We start from the raw sequence: 19,280 nt of genomic DNA on the forward strand, positions 1-19,280 counted from the left end.
GAACGCCAGCACGCACGTGCACTGTTTGGGCCATCTGTCAGTGACCATTGTGCATACTGTGTGTGGTTCGTCCGTCGGGATCGACGAGGACCATCAAGTCATCCTGGGGGTGGGTGGGTTGGGCTCTGTGGGTGCGCAGATGACTAGTCAGGCCAATCTGCGCCCGGAAGGTTCTGACGCAGTGTGGACAGGGGATGGTGGCGGCTGTCGGGGACTTGCTGGCACTGCTTTTCCTGGCCTGTCTGCGTTGCTCTGCTGCAGCGATTCTGTTGGCCTCACAGGATTTGGCGCCTTTGTGGACAGCTGAACGCCACTTTGGTCTGTCCACTGCATTCAGCTCCCATGTGTCGTGGCTGATGTTGAAGGCCTTCAGAGAAGCTTTCAGAGTGTCTTTGAAGCGCTTCTTTTGGCCTCCATGGGAGCGCTTGCCATGTTGGAGTTCGCCGTACAGCAGTTTCTTGGGGAGCCGGTGGTCTGGCATGCAAACTACATGGCCTGCCCAGCGCAGCTGGGCCTGCATCAAGATGGTGTAGATGCTGGGCAAGTTTGCACGAGTGAGCACCTCTGTGTCAGGGATCTTCTCTTGCCACTTTATGCCGAGAAGTTTTCTGAGGCTGGTGGTGTGGAAGTGGTTCAGCGTTTTGGCGTGGCGTTTGTAGACCGTCCATGATTCACATCCATAGAGCAGTGTGGTGAGAACTATGGCCTTGTATACTTTGAGCTTCGTCTCCAGTGTGATGCCTCTCCTATTCCAAACGTTCTTATGGAGTCTGCCGAAAGCAGCGCTGGCTTTGGCGAGTCTGGCATTCACCTCTGGCATTCATTGTGCATACTACATCTCAGAGGACGACATAAGCACACAGTCCATCCTAACAACACACGGAGAGCGTTTTAGCAATGACAGCTGATGAAGCGAAGTGTCGAGATCTCGCTCCCTGGCCTGGCGACACTACCACCTCCTTCCCTGTGTTACTACCATTTGCGGTGGATGGGGGGGGGGGGGGGGGGGGTATTGCCTTAACTTCGTTGTGTCAGACAGACTACTTCCACACACAACGAACACCACCACCCTTCCCTTCAACCCCATGCCTCCTTTGAACTGGCACAGCTTTCACTGTCGCTGCCACATTCCCACCTCAACGTGTTTGCCTCTACCGTCCGCCACCAAACACCAAAAATAAACTTTCTGATGCAATATTCACAGAAAAGTTTTCGGACTTCTTAGAATACGCCAACAGTCTAACAGGCTCCTTACTCATTATCGGTGACTTTAATTTTCATTTTGATACACACAGAGTTTTATACCGCTAAATTACTTCAACTGTGAGCGCGCGCGCGCGCGCGCACGCGCGTCTGTGTATGTGTGTGTTTCTGCGTGCCTATGTGCTGAGGGCAGCTACTATGTAGGCCTACACATATATCTTAAAATGTATGTATGCAGTGTGTGTGTGTGTGTGTGTGTGTGCGTGTGCGTGTGTGTGAGTGTGTAGGTTTTTAGTCACATTTTGGTGTGTGTACGTACCCATTATCATCATTATTATTATTACTATCATCATCATTACTGTCTTGTATACGGGAGTCAATGGTGTCAGCTTCGCCACCATCTATCTCCCCAAGCTATATCTGTCTGGAACAAGAGGTCCCGCTCTTTTCGGACCATTCATTTGCAAGACACAGAACAGGCGGCATGGTTCACATGTCACCGGGTGTGGGGGTGAGCAGAAGTGTTTGGTGGCAGAGAGGGTGGGGTTGATGGACAAGAACCAGAGACCTGTTTACATCTCAAAGACAAGAACCCGGCACAAAGCAAGTTCCACTCTGGTATTGTATTACAGTTGACGTGTAGCTCCACAGTAGTGGATGGAACTTAGTACGATGCCAGAGGTGGACAGGGGAGATAATAAACGCCCGAATGTGGTGCTACGTCCCCCCCCCTACCCCCTCACCAACTTTCCCACTCCAACCCCAAGTGTCACTTCTCATTACTGCCATCTCCAGCTGCCATACAAGTCATACCGGTGGACTGACTCTGTGCTGTTTTAATTGCAGCGTTTCTTTCTGTGGGTCCGCTTTTCTGCTGCACGCAACAGTTTTTCTCCTGATTTCAGTTGCTCGGTCAGAGTGTATCTCCGAATGGAGCGGTCGTCTGCGAGGTCAACTGGAAACAAAATCGAGAATATTTACCTGTTCTTCAGCCTTTTTCGTTCACTCCTTTCTTCTTGTTCTTTTTCTTTTTTTCTTCTTTTTTCTTCTTTTTTTTTTCTCGTCAGTCCGCTAAGCCTTTACATTGTCAACCATCGCAACTTCCTGCGGCTGGTTGCATATCGAACAGCCTTTACTTGATTTTTGGCAGGGTGATAGAAAAAGGCTGAAAAACAGGTAAATGTCCATGATTTTGTTTCCGATTGACCTCCGACTGGTTCTGAAACGTTCCATGAATGATAATTTGACTGATGAAATTTCGAGTAAAAAAAAAAGAAAAAAAAAGAGAGATAAATTCTGATTTTATGCCCCTCTCCTAGGATTAAACCGCCACGACTGCCTCACGCGTCCGACGACGGGGGGAGCATGTAACTAAGTAAATCGAAGTAATTCTCTCTTTTCTGTGCCACAGCCCTATCGGCCTGTGTAGACGATAGTTTAGTTTCAGTTTGTTTCACGCAGGTCAGCCAAACTTCCTGCGGTCTGATCCATGTGCTACAGAGGAGGCGGGAAGAGGGAAGAGGGTGGAGGCCTGTAGCTGTGCATACACTGACCCAGCGCGCTGGACTGGCCTTGAGAGCCAGCCGAACGGATACAGTATACATAAAACATAAAACGAAGATGTCTTTTTAAAGCTCCGCCAGAATCAGCATGTTCTCTCTTTTCTGTCATGCCTCATCCGAATGACTAGAGCCCAGGCCACCACTCAATGTCTAGGTGAGGGGAAAGACACTGTTCTGGCTATAATGGGATTCTCCCGTGCCCTCCAGATTCTCTCGTTTCCAAAGTGGACGCGTTACCACTCGGTCAACATTCCATATACATGTATTTGGCCACCATACATTATAATTTATACATACAACAAGAACATGAAATGAATATATAATGGATGCTGGTGATGCGTATAAACAAAGAGTTTCCCTCTACAGACAGTGACAAGCTTTTTTGGTGTATATAGAAAGGAATACAAATTTAACAGCAAAGCCTATAGTAACAACAACAACAAAGATTCTTTCAACTGTCTATATCCGATGGTATTCCCACACTGTCACTTGCCACTGTTGTTTCTACGGTATGGTGAAGTCGCTTAATTGTCGGCACGACGAATGAGCTGACGAATTACACTTCTTCTCTTCACCAGTGAAGTGGGTTCTCCATAATGACAGAAACAGTAACGTGCGCGTCCAGAAAGTTTCCTGACCCATACGTAAATGGGCAGGATCTTTGGTGTTCACAGGGACGGACAAAATTTGAACTGACCCACAACACAGCCTACTACTACAACTACTACAGATAATCATCATCATCACAAAAAGGAAATTCACCATCACCGTCCCCACCCACCCCACCCAGCCCTCCTTGCACGTGCAGCGAGGTTTTCCTGACGTCAGACCGTGTGCGTGTCTTTGCTCTTGGCCCCGCCCACCCTGCACGTCACAAGGCGAGAGTGGGACGAAAGCGGTGGATGGGGCGGGCTGTGTTCCCACCCTGTATATCACTCCCCTTTGTGTGTGTGTATGTGTGTGTGTGTGTGTGAGTGTACGCGCTCGCGCGCGTGTGTGTACGTACGTGCGTGCGTGCGTGCATACACGTGCGAGTGCGCGCGTGCGTGCGTGCGTGTGTGCAACCTCAGAAGCGTGGGAATGTTTGCCTGCAGAAAGCCGTTATTTCATGCTTCCACAGAGGCCAGTAGTGTTGGAAGCGATACGTATGGGTGGGGTGGGTGGGGGTAAGGGATGAAAAGGGTGGTGGTGGTGGTGGTGTGAGTGAAAGCGATAAGCTATGTAATAAGGACAGAAAGTGAGAGAGAAGGAAGAGTAGTGGAAAACGGCGGAGGGTGGGTGGGGGTGGTGGTGGTGAAGGCTGAGAGAGGAGAACATGGAGAGTCAGAGTGAGAGAATAGGAAGAGAGAGAGAGAGAGAGAGAGAGAGAGAGAGAGAATGTGAAAACAATAACAGGTGAACCGGCAAAGAAGCATGATGCCTGACGGCAAAGCAAACAGAAAGAACGGAGACAGGGTGTGTGCTTCAGGGTGCAGGCATGGAGCAAAGTCTGGCGGCCCAGCGGCCAGGTGGTACGCTCGCCGAGACGTCCCGGGTTCGAGTCTGAAGAGGACTTGCATGAACTAAACAAATGATGTTTCCTTATGTAAAGCCCAGTCGACAGTAAGGAGCCCTCCGACAATGAGAGCCCGGCTCCTGTACAAGCTGGAAATCTCTACTGATGAGTTGACTTGAGTTGAAAACAAGTAGCCTCAAAATTGTACAGAATGATTGGTTGTTGTTGTCATGACAGATTTCTCGGTGTGAAATTCGGTCTGCTCTCAACCCAGGGAGAGTGCGTCGCCACAGTGCAGTGCTGTAATTTTTCTCTCTTTTTTCTTTGCATGCCGGTTTATTTGTTTCACTACCAAAAAAAAAAAGAAAAAAAAAAGAAAGATTTTCTATGGATTTCTGTTAGGCACAACCCTGTCAGTGTGACAAATGGGGCCTATGTTCACCGTCTCATCCCAATGACTAGCACCCAGACCACCACTCAAGGTCCAGTCCAGTAAAATGCCTGTCCGTATATGGGATTCCGACCCGTGGACACTCACTTCCTGCAATGCAGGCACATTACCACTGGGCCATCGCTCCACCACAAACACAGAAGCTTCTGACAAAGTTGTTCACACCATCCATGTGGCTATATATACACTGTACTACTGTGCAGCTCATGCCCTCTCTCTTGCGCAGTGCTACAGAGATGAGAGAGAGATACTTTCCTTTTCTTTCCTTTTTTTGCAGAGGCGTCGCTGGATTTGGTTTCACCCGCCTGACCTAGTTCATGCGTCATTCAAATTGCAGACATGCAAACAACTTTACTTTTGGCTGTTATCTGATACATTCGCGCGCGCACACAAACATACACACGCACGCACGCTCACATGACTTTCTGTGGTTCTCTCTCTCATACTTTATCATGAATGCACACAAGCATGTGCTCATGTACGTATGCATACACTTTATAGACATGCACATTCTCATGATCACACACACACACACACACACACATATTCACAGCCCCGGATTCTGGTGTGCTGTCTCACTTACACACACACACACAAACGTACGTGTGTGTGTGTGTGTGTGTGTGTTTGTGTGTGTGCATGAGCGTGTGTGTGTGTATGTGTGTGTGTGCATAAGCATTATGAGTGTGCATAAGCATGTGTGCATGTGTGTGTGTGTGTGTGTGTGTGTGTGTGTGTGCTTGTGAGTGAGTGAGAGGGAGAGAGAGAGAGAGATAGAGAGAGAGAGAGAGAGAGAGAGAGAGAGAGAGAGAGAGAGAGAGAGAGTGTGTGTGTGTGTGTGCGTGTGTGTGTGTGTGCTTGCGGACATATGGGTGTGCACAAAATCATGCGCGAGTGCTTGCAGAGGCATGCGAAAGTATTCATATTCAGTCATCAGATCACCTCAACATCATTGTAAAAAAAAAGTAACTCAATATATTTTTCTTGATGTGAGAGTGCATGTTTTGTTCCCTTGATGGGGCGCCTCTGCGCTGGGAATGACAAACTTTTTTTCTCTGGACTTTTTTTTGTGCGTGTTCAGTTTTGGTGTCAATAATTACTTTAATGGGTTTTACGCCTTTCTACATATTGATCATCAGTTTGCTTGAGTGTGTATCAGACACGCAAGTGTGCAAAACGAAATGAAACTGGGACAGTTGGTATCACTGGGAATGACTCACCCCTATCTCTTCCTCTCTCTCTCACACACACAAGAACTTATATCACACAAGCACAAACACACACACATACACAAACACACACACAAACACACACACACGCTCACACACATTTGAATGTCAAACTCTCACCTGTTTGAACTATCCCTCTGACTTCATCAGCCTGCATTCTGCAGAGTTTGCTTCGTTCAGGAAATAGGATTCAGCGGGAATGGTGGTGGTGGTGGTGGCTTTTCTCCACAGTCGGTTCACACTTTTCAGTGCTTCGTATTTCATCACTGACTGTCTGCAACAGGACACAAATCAACATCACTGAAGTTATTTCAAACCCTCATAAATCATGTTTATATCAAGGAAACCTGCATATAAAGCTTGTGCATTTTTTTTCCTTTTTGATAAAGTCTTTTATGGTCAATTAAAGTTACGGAAATATACTGGAAAGTAGAGAAAAGAATGATCTCTGAAATCAAAAGAAAGTGCACTGCTATGAAAGGTATTGCCTATAAACACCATAAGAAAGTACTGTTTTTATATGACACTTTTCTTTCCCTTTATTTTTGGCAAGAATGTCATATGATAGCAGTGTTCAGGTTGTTTAAGCAATCGAACAGGCATGCATTTGTGCTTATTTGGTATGGCGTGAACATGAGCGTGAGAGTGAATGAGTGAGTAGTTGAGAAAAAGAGAGAGAATGAAGAGAGAGATTGTGTGTCTGTGTGTGTGCATGTATGTGAGTGTGCATGTGCACACATGTGCTTATACATGCATGTACAATCATGTATGCTGTCTGTGCATGAGCGTATCTGTGCAGTATGGTGCTGTTTACAGCTGTTACATTTAGGAATGTGAACAATTACAGCAACATGAAAACAAGGAAACAAACAACACACCAAGACATACTTAAAAGTGAACTGGGGTCTGATCATCTGCATGCATAATTTGAGAGGCATTTCATAGAAGTCGGCATCTGTGGTGAAGTCGATGGCACTCTGACCTTCACCGCTGAACACCAGACCTGACTCCACCAGCGAAGAGTCCAGCTTCATGGTTCCCTCGATGTACAGTGCTCCGCTGCATGCAGCAACACCACATTGTCAGCATCACTGTGACTGTCATGATGATGATGATGATGATGATGATAATGATAATGCAGACTGACAGGCAGTTCATCTCATTTTACAATAAAAGTTATCCATACATAAATGTACATGCATTCAAACACAACATGCAAAATACAAACAAGCACATGCACACACAAGAATATCAAGAATCACTGTGACCCCTTGTGGGGCATGAAGAATACTGTGCAACAACAATGGTATTTTACATAAAACATTGCACATCAACAGCAGTTATAAACATCATGATGGTGGAGAGTAATACAGATACACAGTATAAACCATCATATCTCGTAACGTTTTGATCAATCTTCCTTCTTCTTCTTCTCCATTCATAGGCTGCAACTCCCACATTCACTCGTATGTACACCAGTGGGCTTTTATGTGTATTACAGTTTTTACCCCGCCATGTAGGCAGCCACACTCCGTTTTCGGGCGTGTGCATGCTGGGTATGTTCTTGTTTCCATAACCTACCAAACTCTGACATGGATTACAGGATCTTTAACGTGCATATTTGATCTTCGATCTTCTGCTTGCATATACACATGAAGGGGGTTTAGGCACTAGCAGGTCTGCACATATGTTGACCTGGGAGATTGGAAATATCTCCACCCTTTACCCACCAGGCGCCATTACCAAGATTCGAACCCGGGACCCTCAGATTGAAAGTCCTACGCTTTAACTACTTGGCTATTGCGCCTGTCTGATCAATCTTCCAACATTGAAACACTCTCCTGTATGCTTCCAACAAATTGCAAAAACTGAAAAATGGCTTTGGATTTGAATATTAAACATTGTTTGGAATGAACTGATTCCAAAGATCTGCAAATTTCAGGCATTCTATAATAAAAAAAGAAACTCATCTCCAGTTTTACCCACATCACAGCTTCAAGAAGTCCATCATTCATGTAGAATATCATGACATCTACCACATTCAACTGGTACTTTACGACTGCTACAGCTGAAATGAATGAAGTATACACCATGAAGTATGAAGTATGCAGTATACACCATGAAGTATACAGTATACACCATGAAGTATACACCATGAAGTATACAGTATACACCATGAAGTATACACCATGAAGTATGCAGTATACACCATGAAGTATGCAGTATACACCATGAAGTATACACCATGAAGTATGCAGTATACACCATGAAGTATACAGTATACACCATGAAGTATACACCATGAAGTATGCAGTATACACCATGAAGTATGCAGTATACACCATGAAGTATACACCATGAAGTGCACACCATGAAGTATACAGTATACACCATGAAGTATACAGTATACACCATGAAGTATACACCATGAAGTGCACACCATGAAGTATACAGTATACACCATGAAGTATACAGTATACACCATGAAGTATGCAGTATACACCATGAAGTATAAACCATGAAGTATGCAGTATACACCATGAAGTATGCAGTATACACCATGAAGTATACAGTATACACCATGAAGTATGCAGTATACACCATGAAGTATACACCATGAAGTATGCAGTATACACCATGAAGTATACACCATGAAGTATGCAGTATACACCATGAAGTATACAGTATACACCATGAAGTATACACCATGAAGTGCACACCATGAAGTATGCAGCATACACCATGAAGTATACAGTATACACCATGAGGTATGCACCATAAAGTATACATCCATCTCAGTGTGTGGGGCCAGGTACCTGTTTCTGATGAGGGCCTCACAGTTCCTGTTCCACAGACTGATGGACACAAGGCCAGACAGGTCCATGGACAGTGCCCCCATCACCTCCACACTCACTACCAGTCCATTGCTCAAGTGGACCCTCTGCGAGTGGTCTTGTAACAGCAGGTTTCCCTGACACACACCAAGATACAACAGTCACACATTATATAATAGATAACAAACAGGGGCAAGCATCACACTGCATCACATACGCTTAAAAAAGCAAGGGGGGAGAAGATGCCTGACCTGTGTATGCTGGTCAGGCCTTGAGAACCAACCACAGGTGTATATACAATATCAGATAACTTGAAAGAAACAAAGGACAGAAACAGAAACTGAAAGATACACAGAAGGCAAATGACTGAAATAAAATGAATAATGAAACACACCCAAATCCTCTGTTCCCGCCCACCCCACCCCATCGACTTCTTTCTATGCAGCTCACTGATTCACTTGTTTTAATGGGTGGGCTTTTATATGTATGGCCTTATTCACCCTATTATTATGAAGCCATACTCGGTTTTCAGGTGTGTGTATGCCTAATGTGCTCATCTTTCTACAACCCACTAAATGCTGACATGTCTTACAGGATCAATAACATGCAACTTTGATATTCTGCATGTGTATACACATGAAGAGGATTCAGGCACTAGTAGGTCTGCACACCTGATAACCTGGGAGATTGAAACACCTCCACCCCTAACCCACCAATCATAGCCAGGAATCAAACCTGGGACCATAGGAATGAAGTGGTTAGCATTGCAGACTGATGACTGGAAAGATGTGGGTTTGAGCCCAATCAGGTGGGTTTTTATGCCCAATGCTTGGTGCATAGTGTTTATTGCAGATTACCCCTACAAATGGGGCTGTGGCCTTTTCTTGAATAAATCATCTTCATCGTTATTGTCATCCCTCACCTGTAAAGCGGATGTCAGTTCAGACGGCGCATTCCACACTGCTGACATCAGGCCTGATGACCCACGGAAAAACTCAATCTGTCGCAGCAGCACGTCCATCAAGGTGAAAGTCATGCCAGCCATTGGCTCCACCTGATTGGTCGATTCATCGCCGGTCGACTCCCCCTCCTCTGACTCCCCCACTAGAGATTCTAATCCTTCCGCAAAGATTCCAAACTGTGGAAGAACACAGAACATTCCATGAACTGATTTTCTGTCCTGTTGTTTTCACTTGTCAATATCCAAAATGACCAAAAACCTAGATCTATATCAGTGGACATAGATATACATATTTATACATATCAAACTAATTCAAACAAAGATAAAACCTCCATAATCAAATGAATAAAAAATCATAGCCACTTAGAAGACTTGTTTGAAAAAAACAAAAACCAACAACATGACAAACAAAAACAATAAAAAATCCCCCCCCACAGAATGTTTCAAACATTTGACTTTACCTTCATAAAAGGCTGTTTGAGAAGTTTGCCCAGTAAATTGACATCCATACCACTTTTCTTCATGATTCCAGAATTGGAGTTTTCAATGTACATGGAGTAGGTGGCGTTTATATCCGATGTTTCTGTCACACACAACAGACATTATGCAGAAGCACTAGAAACTATTCACTGTCAGACTGATGAACGCAGTAAAAATATCATGCACAAAAAACACACATGAGCTCACATATGAGTACATGCACACACACACACACACACACACACACATACAATTTCAAATTATTCTCACTCTCATGCTGAACAAAGTGAAAGGAAGAGAGAAACAGAGACAGGAAAAAGAGATAGAGAGAGAGGGAATAAGGACTAGAAGAGAGGGAGAGAAAAATGAAAAGTGGAGAAAGATGAAGGGAAAGAGAGAGACAGAAAAAAATAACATGGAAAAGAAAATAACAAGACAACACATAATTATAAGTGAGACAAGTGTCAAGGAAAAATGTATGGGAGAGAACCTAATGGAGGCACAATGAACAACTTCTTGATTTCATTTGACAATCCATATTGGCTTGTACACACTCACGCATGCATGCACACACGCACCCATGCACGCACGCACACACACATGCACACACGCACGCGCGCACACACACACACACACACACATCCCTTCATCCCACAACCTCTCCTCCTCCACACACAAAAGAACTTACTTGCTAAGAAGTTTGTGAATACACTTGACTTTCCTTTATGTGAATGGACATTGTAATTGTTGACAGCTTGGTCCTTCAGCACCATTCTTAATGTGTCCCTGTCAAAGCACAGAGGCACAGCATTCACAAACTTCTACTTCATACCAAGGTTAAAATGGTTAACTTATGTCCCGTAGCCTTTTAAATCTGTCATGGCAGTGAATTCATATTCATTGTATCTACAGCTCAACACTGGGAGGCAAGACCCAATCTTCTTCTTCCACCATTTTAACCTTCCACAACTGAAGTCTGGTATACATTCACACGTGGGTGGAATGAGAAATATCTAAGTCGTCTTCTTCATCTTGTTCGCCTCTTCAGTGTCAGTCCAGCCCATCTGATGAATGACATTCTCTTCAAGTCCTGTGTGGAGCCATGGAGCTGGGCGTGTAGTGGGGTTGGTGTCGGCCATACAGTGTCTCTAAGATCCTTCAAGAGAGGACAGGACTGAAGAATGAGTTCTGGTGTTTGGTCTTTGAGACCACAGGAACAGGTGGGGGAATGGTGCCAGCTTCATCTTCCTGAGCAAGTGGGCATTGAGACAGCAATGCCTGGTTCATAATCATATGATCACCACCTGTTGCAGCATACAAGGTGGTGATATGCATCCCTTGTGGTTTTTGGTCATAACATTGCCTTCACGAGCGTCTTCTTCTCTGTGAAGCTGATGCTGTTTTCTGGTTGACTTCCTTTAGTTCTGAGTTTGGCGAGCTGATCTGCTGCTTCATTGCCTAGGATTCCGCAATGGGCTGGCAACTTCTCTTAGCAACTTCTTCGAGTCTTTCCATGAGGCGAGGATGTTTGTCTCCTGCCAGAACAGACAGCCCGTCAGAGAGGAAGACAACTTGGGGACAGTTGACAGAGTCAAGAACCATGGCTGAGTAAAGTGCTTTTCCCAAGGACACAACACCATGTGGAACAGGGCCTTGAACCCTGATCATTGGTGAACACTGGATCAGAAGTCAAATGCCCAGCAGATTCTGCCTCGGTGCCTCCAAACTTCTTAAAATGGATGTTGACACAAGACTTTTGCCATTTTCATGCAATATGAAATACATATAATAAAGCACAAAAAGCCAAAAAAGTATAAATCAGTTTAACAAATTTGCCGCCAAATGCTGTTCCCTCTATTCAATTGAGAACCGGTACGTAAATTATGCCTTTAATATTTAGTATATGACAGACAGCAGGATCCCGAAGATGCTCTTGTATGGCCAGCTGAAGGAAGGCCACCGTGAACTTGGGAGACCCTGCAAGCGCTTCAAGGAAACCTCAAAGCCTGTGACACAGACATCACCTCCTGGGAAACTGATGCCCTGAACCGCTCTCGCTGGAGGATGCTGTGTTCTCGTGGCATAAAGACGTTTGAAAACAAGAGAACACTGGCCATTAAGGCGAAGCATGAGCAAAGGAAGCAGGGCTCAACTTCTGGAGAATTTTTCCCTTGCAACACCTGTGGGAAGTGCTGCGCATCCAGAATTGGCCTTGTCTCCCATATGAGGACACACACCGACAGATAAGCCTGCTTGCCTACTCATCCGTAGGACTGACTGGAGACTCCATTATTTAGTATATATTAATATTAAAAAAAGTCAAGAAAAATACTACCAGAATCATACATAAAATCTGGATCTAACTCAGTTTTTGGAATTATCTGATTGCAGAAAATTCAAATTCAAAATTGTAACATCAATAAAAAAATTTTCTAAAACCCCCAAAAAACTAAGAAACTAAGAAAGAACAAAAACTTCAACAATATGATTATTCAAATCCATAAACTGATCACAAAGTGTAATCATTACATACAATATTTTATCAAGCTATCAAAAAAACCAGCAATGGAAGCATAAAAACCCTGCAAGCCCAAAACAACAACCCCCCTCACCCCCCCCCCCCCCCCCCACATCCTACCCACAGACCCACACTCACACCCACACACATACTTCTCGTAAAAATATAATAAAATGAAGAACAAACACAGGTATGCGCACCTCCGAGCTCCCCAGTTCCTTCCCCAAAACACCCACGTACTACTTACACACCCTTCCCACATAAACACTCACCTAAGAACAGCGTCAGAACTGGCAGCATCAATGACAGAGTTGTAGACGTAAGTGGAGAACTCAAAGTTTTTCTTGTCCACAGCAGCAAGGAGAACCTCCTTGAGGACAGGAGGGGACGGCTGGTTCCTCAGAACAACCTCCAGTGCTGCCACCCTCACACTGCTGTCATACTGCCCACTGGTCTGGTGGAAGATCCTCAGCATCGCTCCTTTCACCTGAAGAATGATTCAGTACTGATGCAGACATAATAATAAGAACATAGCAGATTGATGCTAACACCAACCAAGAAAGGGAGCTTGTGTGGCATTTCAATAACAATCATTCTTACAAAATGGACAGATCTGAGAGGGAAAAAGAACAAGGAGAAATGGAAAAGCTGGAAACAAGGTCATCAGTGGTGCCCCAAATGTCCGAAACTATGAGGCATAATAATAATAATAATAAGAAGAAGAAGAATGATACTATTATTATGAATAATAGTAGTAATAATAATAGCAACAATTAAAAAATTCTTACACAGTGCAGATCTTCTGTATGCAACTGAGTGCGCTGTATGCACTTCACTCATGAAAGAAAGAAAATCACATAGATGCTTTTTGTCCCACTTTGTTTTCCAGCTTTTTTTTTTTTTTCAGGCTGTCACAGTTCAGGAGTGCTGCTGTCCTGAGGCAGCAGTGTGCTGGATGGTTTAAAAGTCAGTTTAGCCAGACACTCACGTCATTGTCGATGAACTGTTGATGCATTCTGCGCAGGGCGCTGATTGCGGTGAAGGCCACCATGGAGGCACCAGGTTTCTCAGCATAGGTCATGATGACCTTCACTGTGCTCCCCAGCCCCGCATTCCCAAGAGCGCGCAGGTACATGCCCTGACAAGATGGCTCCCCACACCCCTCCAGACCTCTGACCAAAAGCTGTTGTACGTCCTTCACCACCTATGAAACACACATATATCATCACACTGGTGTGAAATCTGTGAATCTGAGTCTGATTCTGGGCCTTTTCCAAATCAGTTTGGTTGCAGAGAACTACTCAGGCATTTCAAAGTGAAGATATTTGTTGTGCACAAAAAAAGAGAGAAGAAAATCTGTTTCCACCTCTGCAGAATGACATCCAAAAAGAAAACACATAAAATACAGCTGGAAATGACATGCTTGTTTTCAGTTTATATATGTAAAGTAAAATGAAACGGGTTATAAGATTATCATAACAATCAGAATTCTTCCATTTTCCAGACATGTAAGTAAATAACTCTCCCAACAATGACAAACATGAGTTCAAGTCAACATAAAAGATCAATCATAATATCCTAAGAAACTGAGCAGTCAAGCTTTGTGATATAAAAGAGCTTCCCCCTAAAGAAAGGGAAGCTAGATTTATACACTCACTCCATGTTGCAAATTGGGTGACTGAAGTGTGTGTTGTGCATGCTGGCTTGCTCCTCTGCACATGCATGTGTGTGTGCATGTGCATATTCGACACACACAGAGAGGAGACAAAGTGTGCAGGTGGAGACAATTATGCACTCTGAGCAAGCACCTCATACATATACATGGTCCTCGCCATCACCTGTGTCACCACATTGAACATGACTCACCCAGTGCACCCCCTCACCTGCTGTTTTCTTGTATGTCTAATATTGCACTTCTGTTTACAGCATTTCTGTTTACTGCTTTTCTATCTATTGCATTTCTGTTTATTGCTTTTCTATTAATTGTACTTCTATTCACTGCATTTCTGTTTACTGCTTTTCTATCTATTGTACTTCTATTCACTGCATTTCTGTTTATTGCTTTTCTATTAATTGTACTTCTATTCACTGCATTTCTATTTATTGCTTTTCTATCTATTGTACTTCTATTCACAGCATTTCTGTTTATTGCTTTTCTATCTATTGTACTTCTATTCACAGCACTTCTGTTTATTTGAAGTATTAATCTTGATTCCCTCCTCCATCCATTCAACTTCCCCAAACAGCAGCACAACTAACCTGCCCTTTAAAAAAAAAAACCCACCAAAAACATTCAAATGTGAAAATTACTATATGAATCAAACATCTAGAATCACCACTGTGTGCAGCAGGAGATTTCAACAAACTTGCTCCTCCTGTCTCACCTGTTGCTGGCACTGGTCTCCAGCCTGGCACAAGGTGTTCACCATGGATGCCACTCCAAGCAGCAGCGACTCCTGCAGTGTGTCACTGGGGATCTTCTTCTCCAACACCGCCTGCACAACACAGCACATCCATCACATCCTCCCTCCAGTGCAACAGCTGAATGATTAACCCCTTCACCACTGGCCCTTGCTGAATTCAGATCAGTGTGGCCTGTGCTTGAAGAGCAGTTTTTAAGTTTTGTGTACTTTTCAATGCTGCCATTGATTTTCCTGAACAATAGTAATGCAATCCCAAGAGGAAGAAGTCCCAATAAAGAATGATGACTAACATCCTGACCTGTAAGATCTGTCTTATTTCAGTGAGGTGACAGCCCTTTACTGGTGAGTATACTCATCAGCTGCAGTAAAGGGGTTAAAGCACCTGATTTGCTACACACACACACACACACACACACACACATAAACACACACACACACACTCCAAAATAAAAACAGGATCAAACTGAACAGGGAAACAACTAAAAATAAACGAAACACCACTAGATGAAAAACAACAACAAAAAAAACAAAACAACAACAACAACAAAAAAACTACAACTCCACATCAGAAACAGTTTCAGTTTTCAGTTTCAGTTTCTTAAGGAGACATCACTGCATTGCATTCTGACAAATCCATACATGCTACATCACATCAGCGGAGCAAATGCTTGACCAGCAACATAGCCCAACACGCTTCGTTAGGCCTTGAGTGCATGCATATATATCTGTGTACCTATTAGGGTGGATTTCTGCAACAGTATTTTGCCAGAGGACCACTTTTCTTGTCATGAGGTGTTTTTTTTTAGTGCGCCAAGTGTATGCTGCACACGGGACCTCAGTTTATTGTCTCATTCTAATGACTAGAAGCTCAGTTTGATTTTCTAGTCAAACTAGGGAGAAAGGTCGAGAGCGGGAATCGAATCTAGACCCTCATCATCACTGTATAGAATAGAATAGAATAGAATAGAATAGAATACTTTTTATTGTCATAAAACCTTTAAGTTTATAAGACACAATGAAACCTAAACATGAGCATATTAAGAAGAGAAACATCTAACCATTCTGCCACCTCCCTCCTTCCTTCATTCCCTCATACATACACTCAGTGCCTGACAAGCATGTTGGGTTTATGCTGCTGTTGGGCATATGCTTAGCAGACGAAGTGTAGCATATATGGATTTGTCTGAACACAGTGACACCTCCTTAGGTAACTGAAAGTGAAAAATAAGAAACAGAACACACAGAGAAAGCCATACCAGCAAATCCCTGATGAGCTGCTCTGAGGGGTGGGTGGAGTAGGCTGCAGCAAACAGGTACCTCTCCGGGTATTCCACAGAGTCTTCATCCTCAAATGACAGCAGGTCCAGCAAGGCCTCCTGGGAAGAGTGGGTCTGTGTCGCTGTGGTGATGTCGATCAGCTGGGGGCTGAAACAGCCAGGTGGCAGTCAAAGCTTTTGACTGGATAATTCACTCTCTTGCCACTGCCATGCAAGCCGAATCCAAACAGTGGCTAGATATCTCCATCTTGTGAAAGCTTTTACACTGTTTGGGAACTATCATATTGGTAGCTTTAATTTCGCCAAGGTTCCCCTAACTCTTATAATAACATGGGAACACCCTACGTCACCCAGAAATGTGGTTTTTCAAGTGATTTTTTTTTTGCTGACTGGAGCATGTCAACAACTCATTATCTACGTGGGCAAGCAAAATGGTAACGCCTTATCCAAGCCGAGCATGGGTAAAAGCAAACACCATGCACAGGATCTAACCACTGCTCGATGAAAGTTAGAATGAATGCTTAAAGAAGACGAAGAGAAACTGCAATCTGACGATTCTTTAGAAGGGGAAGGTGAGGAATATCAGCCAACTCTTCACCCAAAGAGCAGAACAATGTTTTACTTTCCTGGCAGACAGCATTGAATGATTCCAGATCAGAACATGATGTATGTCACAGACAGACCCATGATTCAACATCAGAACATGATGTATGTCACAGACAGACCCATGGTTCCAGATCAGAACATGATGTATGTCACAGACAGACCCATGGTTCCAGATCAGAACATGATGTATGTCACAGACAGACCCATGGTTCCAGATCAGAACATGATGTATGCCACAGACAGACCCATGATGCAACATCAGAACATGATGTATGTCACAGACAGACCCATGATTCAACATCAGAACATGATGTATGTCACAGAAAGACCCATGCTTCAACATCAGAACATGATGTATGTCACAGACAGACCCATGATTCAACATCAGAACATGATGTATGTCACAGACAGACCTATGATTCAACATCAGAACATGATGTATGTCACAGACAGACCCATGATTCAACATCAGAATATGATGTATGTCACAGACAGACCCATGATTCCACATCAGAATATGATGTATGTCACAGACAGACCTATGATTCAACATCAGAACATGATGTATGTCACAGACAGACCTATGATTCAACATCAGAACATGATGTATGTCACAGACAGACCCATGATTCAACATCAGAACATGATGTATGCCACAGACAGACCCATGATTCAACATCAGAACATGATGTATGTCACAGACAGACCCATGATTCAACATCAGAACATGATGTATGTCACAGACAGGCCCATGAGAGGTGAGGTGGTGGAGAGTACAGTGTGCATAGCTAATCAGTCAAAGATTTTAATTTGCTTATAATTCAAAAAGTACTGAAGACAAATGCATAAAAGTATATATCAAATGAAAGGAAAATGAACCAAGATTTTGTTTTTAATACTCACATGTTCAAATAATGAATTAATCTGACACAAAAATTCCATAAAATGTAATAAAAAAAATTGGGACTGTCATTCCATCATGTAGGTGCTACATCAACCCGGTTATCAACTAGTCTTTCTTGCAACTGTTGTGATCAACCACACACACTGTCAAAGGTTGTGCAACAGTGTCCAGGTCCATAAGTCTCCAACACAGTCCACACAAAGAATGAAAAGGGTGTACTCACCCAGCATCAATCGCCAGTAAAAACGCTGTGTGTGGTACTTGCGGAAACAGTCTTCAAGACACAGTGCTGGGGCAGTCTGGGCAGTAGAACCTCACATCCTTTCTTTGTCCTTTCTTCCAGCAGACTCCGCACCTCCTTTGTAGCCGGGCTTTCTGTGGGGTAGGTGGAATGACATCAATGAAGTGTCGCCCACACAGATGAACAGTGTGGTCATTTTTAGCAGTGTCTGGGTCTTGGTCACCAAAAATCATGGTATTAATTACATCCTTCTGGAAGTCCAGGAACGTACTGCTGTTGCCTGCTTTTTTGTAGAGGATGTGTTCATTTAGCATGGCAATTTGAAGAAAATGTACACACAGATATTCGTACCACTTCTGGGTTTTCCTTGTGGCATTGTAGGGCTGCAGTTGTTGGTCATGATGGTCCATGGCACCCATGTTTTTGTTGTAATCCAGAATTGCTGGAGCCTTGTTTACTGCCCTTTGGTCTTGCTGCTGCAGGTTTGTGGCAAGTTGTCAACTCCAGATGGTCCAGGACGAACATCACGATCATCACCATGCTGCATACCTGAAACACATTGCATAAAAGACTAAGTTTGTTGGGGGGGGGGGGGGGGTGTTGTTTGTTTGTTGTTGTTTTTTACATATAAAAAGGTTATGAAATGGTACCATTTTATTTCTGATTGTTTTTAGAAGCTGAAATACAAACACACACACCTACCCCGCAACCCCCCAAACACCCAACACACACACACTGAAAATGGTTCATGGTATGCCACACCCCCTTCATTCTCTTTCTCATACAAAACAAAATGACAACACACACACACACACACACACACACACACAACTTCTACAAGTGTTGCATTTACAAAGTAATTTAGGCATACAATTCTGTATATCATTCTCTGATTTCAGTTTTGTAAACATCTCCTCCCCACCCCCCCACCCCCGGCCCCTCCCCCACTCACACACACATACACAACAACAACAAAAACAACAACAACAACAAACCAATACACACTCGGGAACGAATTCACAGAAAGCTCTTGGCGAGCGACACACGCTGTCATCAACAATGAGCCAGCCAGCAAGCCACGCCCCCTCGCGCAGCG

At 43.9% G+C, this 19,280-nt stretch overlaps 1 protein-coding gene across 2 annotated transcripts in view; it reads right to left on the reverse strand.

Annotated features, from left to right (window-relative positions):
• Positions 1-19,280, reverse strand: part of LOC143292993 (microsomal triglyceride transfer protein large subunit-like) — a 41,119-nt gene that overhangs the window by 3,034 nt on the left and 18,805 nt on the right. For both annotated transcript variants that reach the window (XM_076603759.1, XM_076603760.1), the window contains exons 9-18: positions 16,413-16,581; positions 15,118-15,228; positions 13,722-13,937; positions 13,006-13,220; positions 10,904-11,001; positions 10,197-10,318; positions 9,697-9,912; positions 8,757-8,911; positions 6,829-6,999; positions 6,061-6,214 (exon numbers count right to left, since the gene is read on the reverse strand). In XM_076603759.1, coding sequence (XP_076459874.1) covers positions 6,070-6,214; positions 6,829-6,999; positions 8,757-8,911; positions 9,697-9,912; positions 10,197-10,318; positions 10,904-11,001; positions 13,006-13,220; positions 13,722-13,937; positions 15,118-15,228; positions 16,413-16,581 — 1,618 coding nt within the window. In that variant the 3' untranslated portion in view covers positions 6,061-6,069. The remainder of the gene's footprint in view (positions 1-6,060; positions 6,215-6,828; positions 7,000-8,756; positions 8,912-9,696; positions 9,913-10,196; positions 10,319-10,903; positions 11,002-13,005; positions 13,221-13,721; positions 13,938-15,117; positions 15,229-16,412; positions 16,582-19,280) is intronic.

This window comes from Babylonia areolata, chromosome 18 (assembly GCF_041734735.1).
Source record: "Babylonia areolata isolate BAREFJ2019XMU chromosome 18, ASM4173473v1, whole genome shotgun sequence".
Lineage (NCBI taxonomy): Eukaryota > Metazoa > Mollusca > Gastropoda > Neogastropoda > Buccinidae > Babylonia > Babylonia areolata.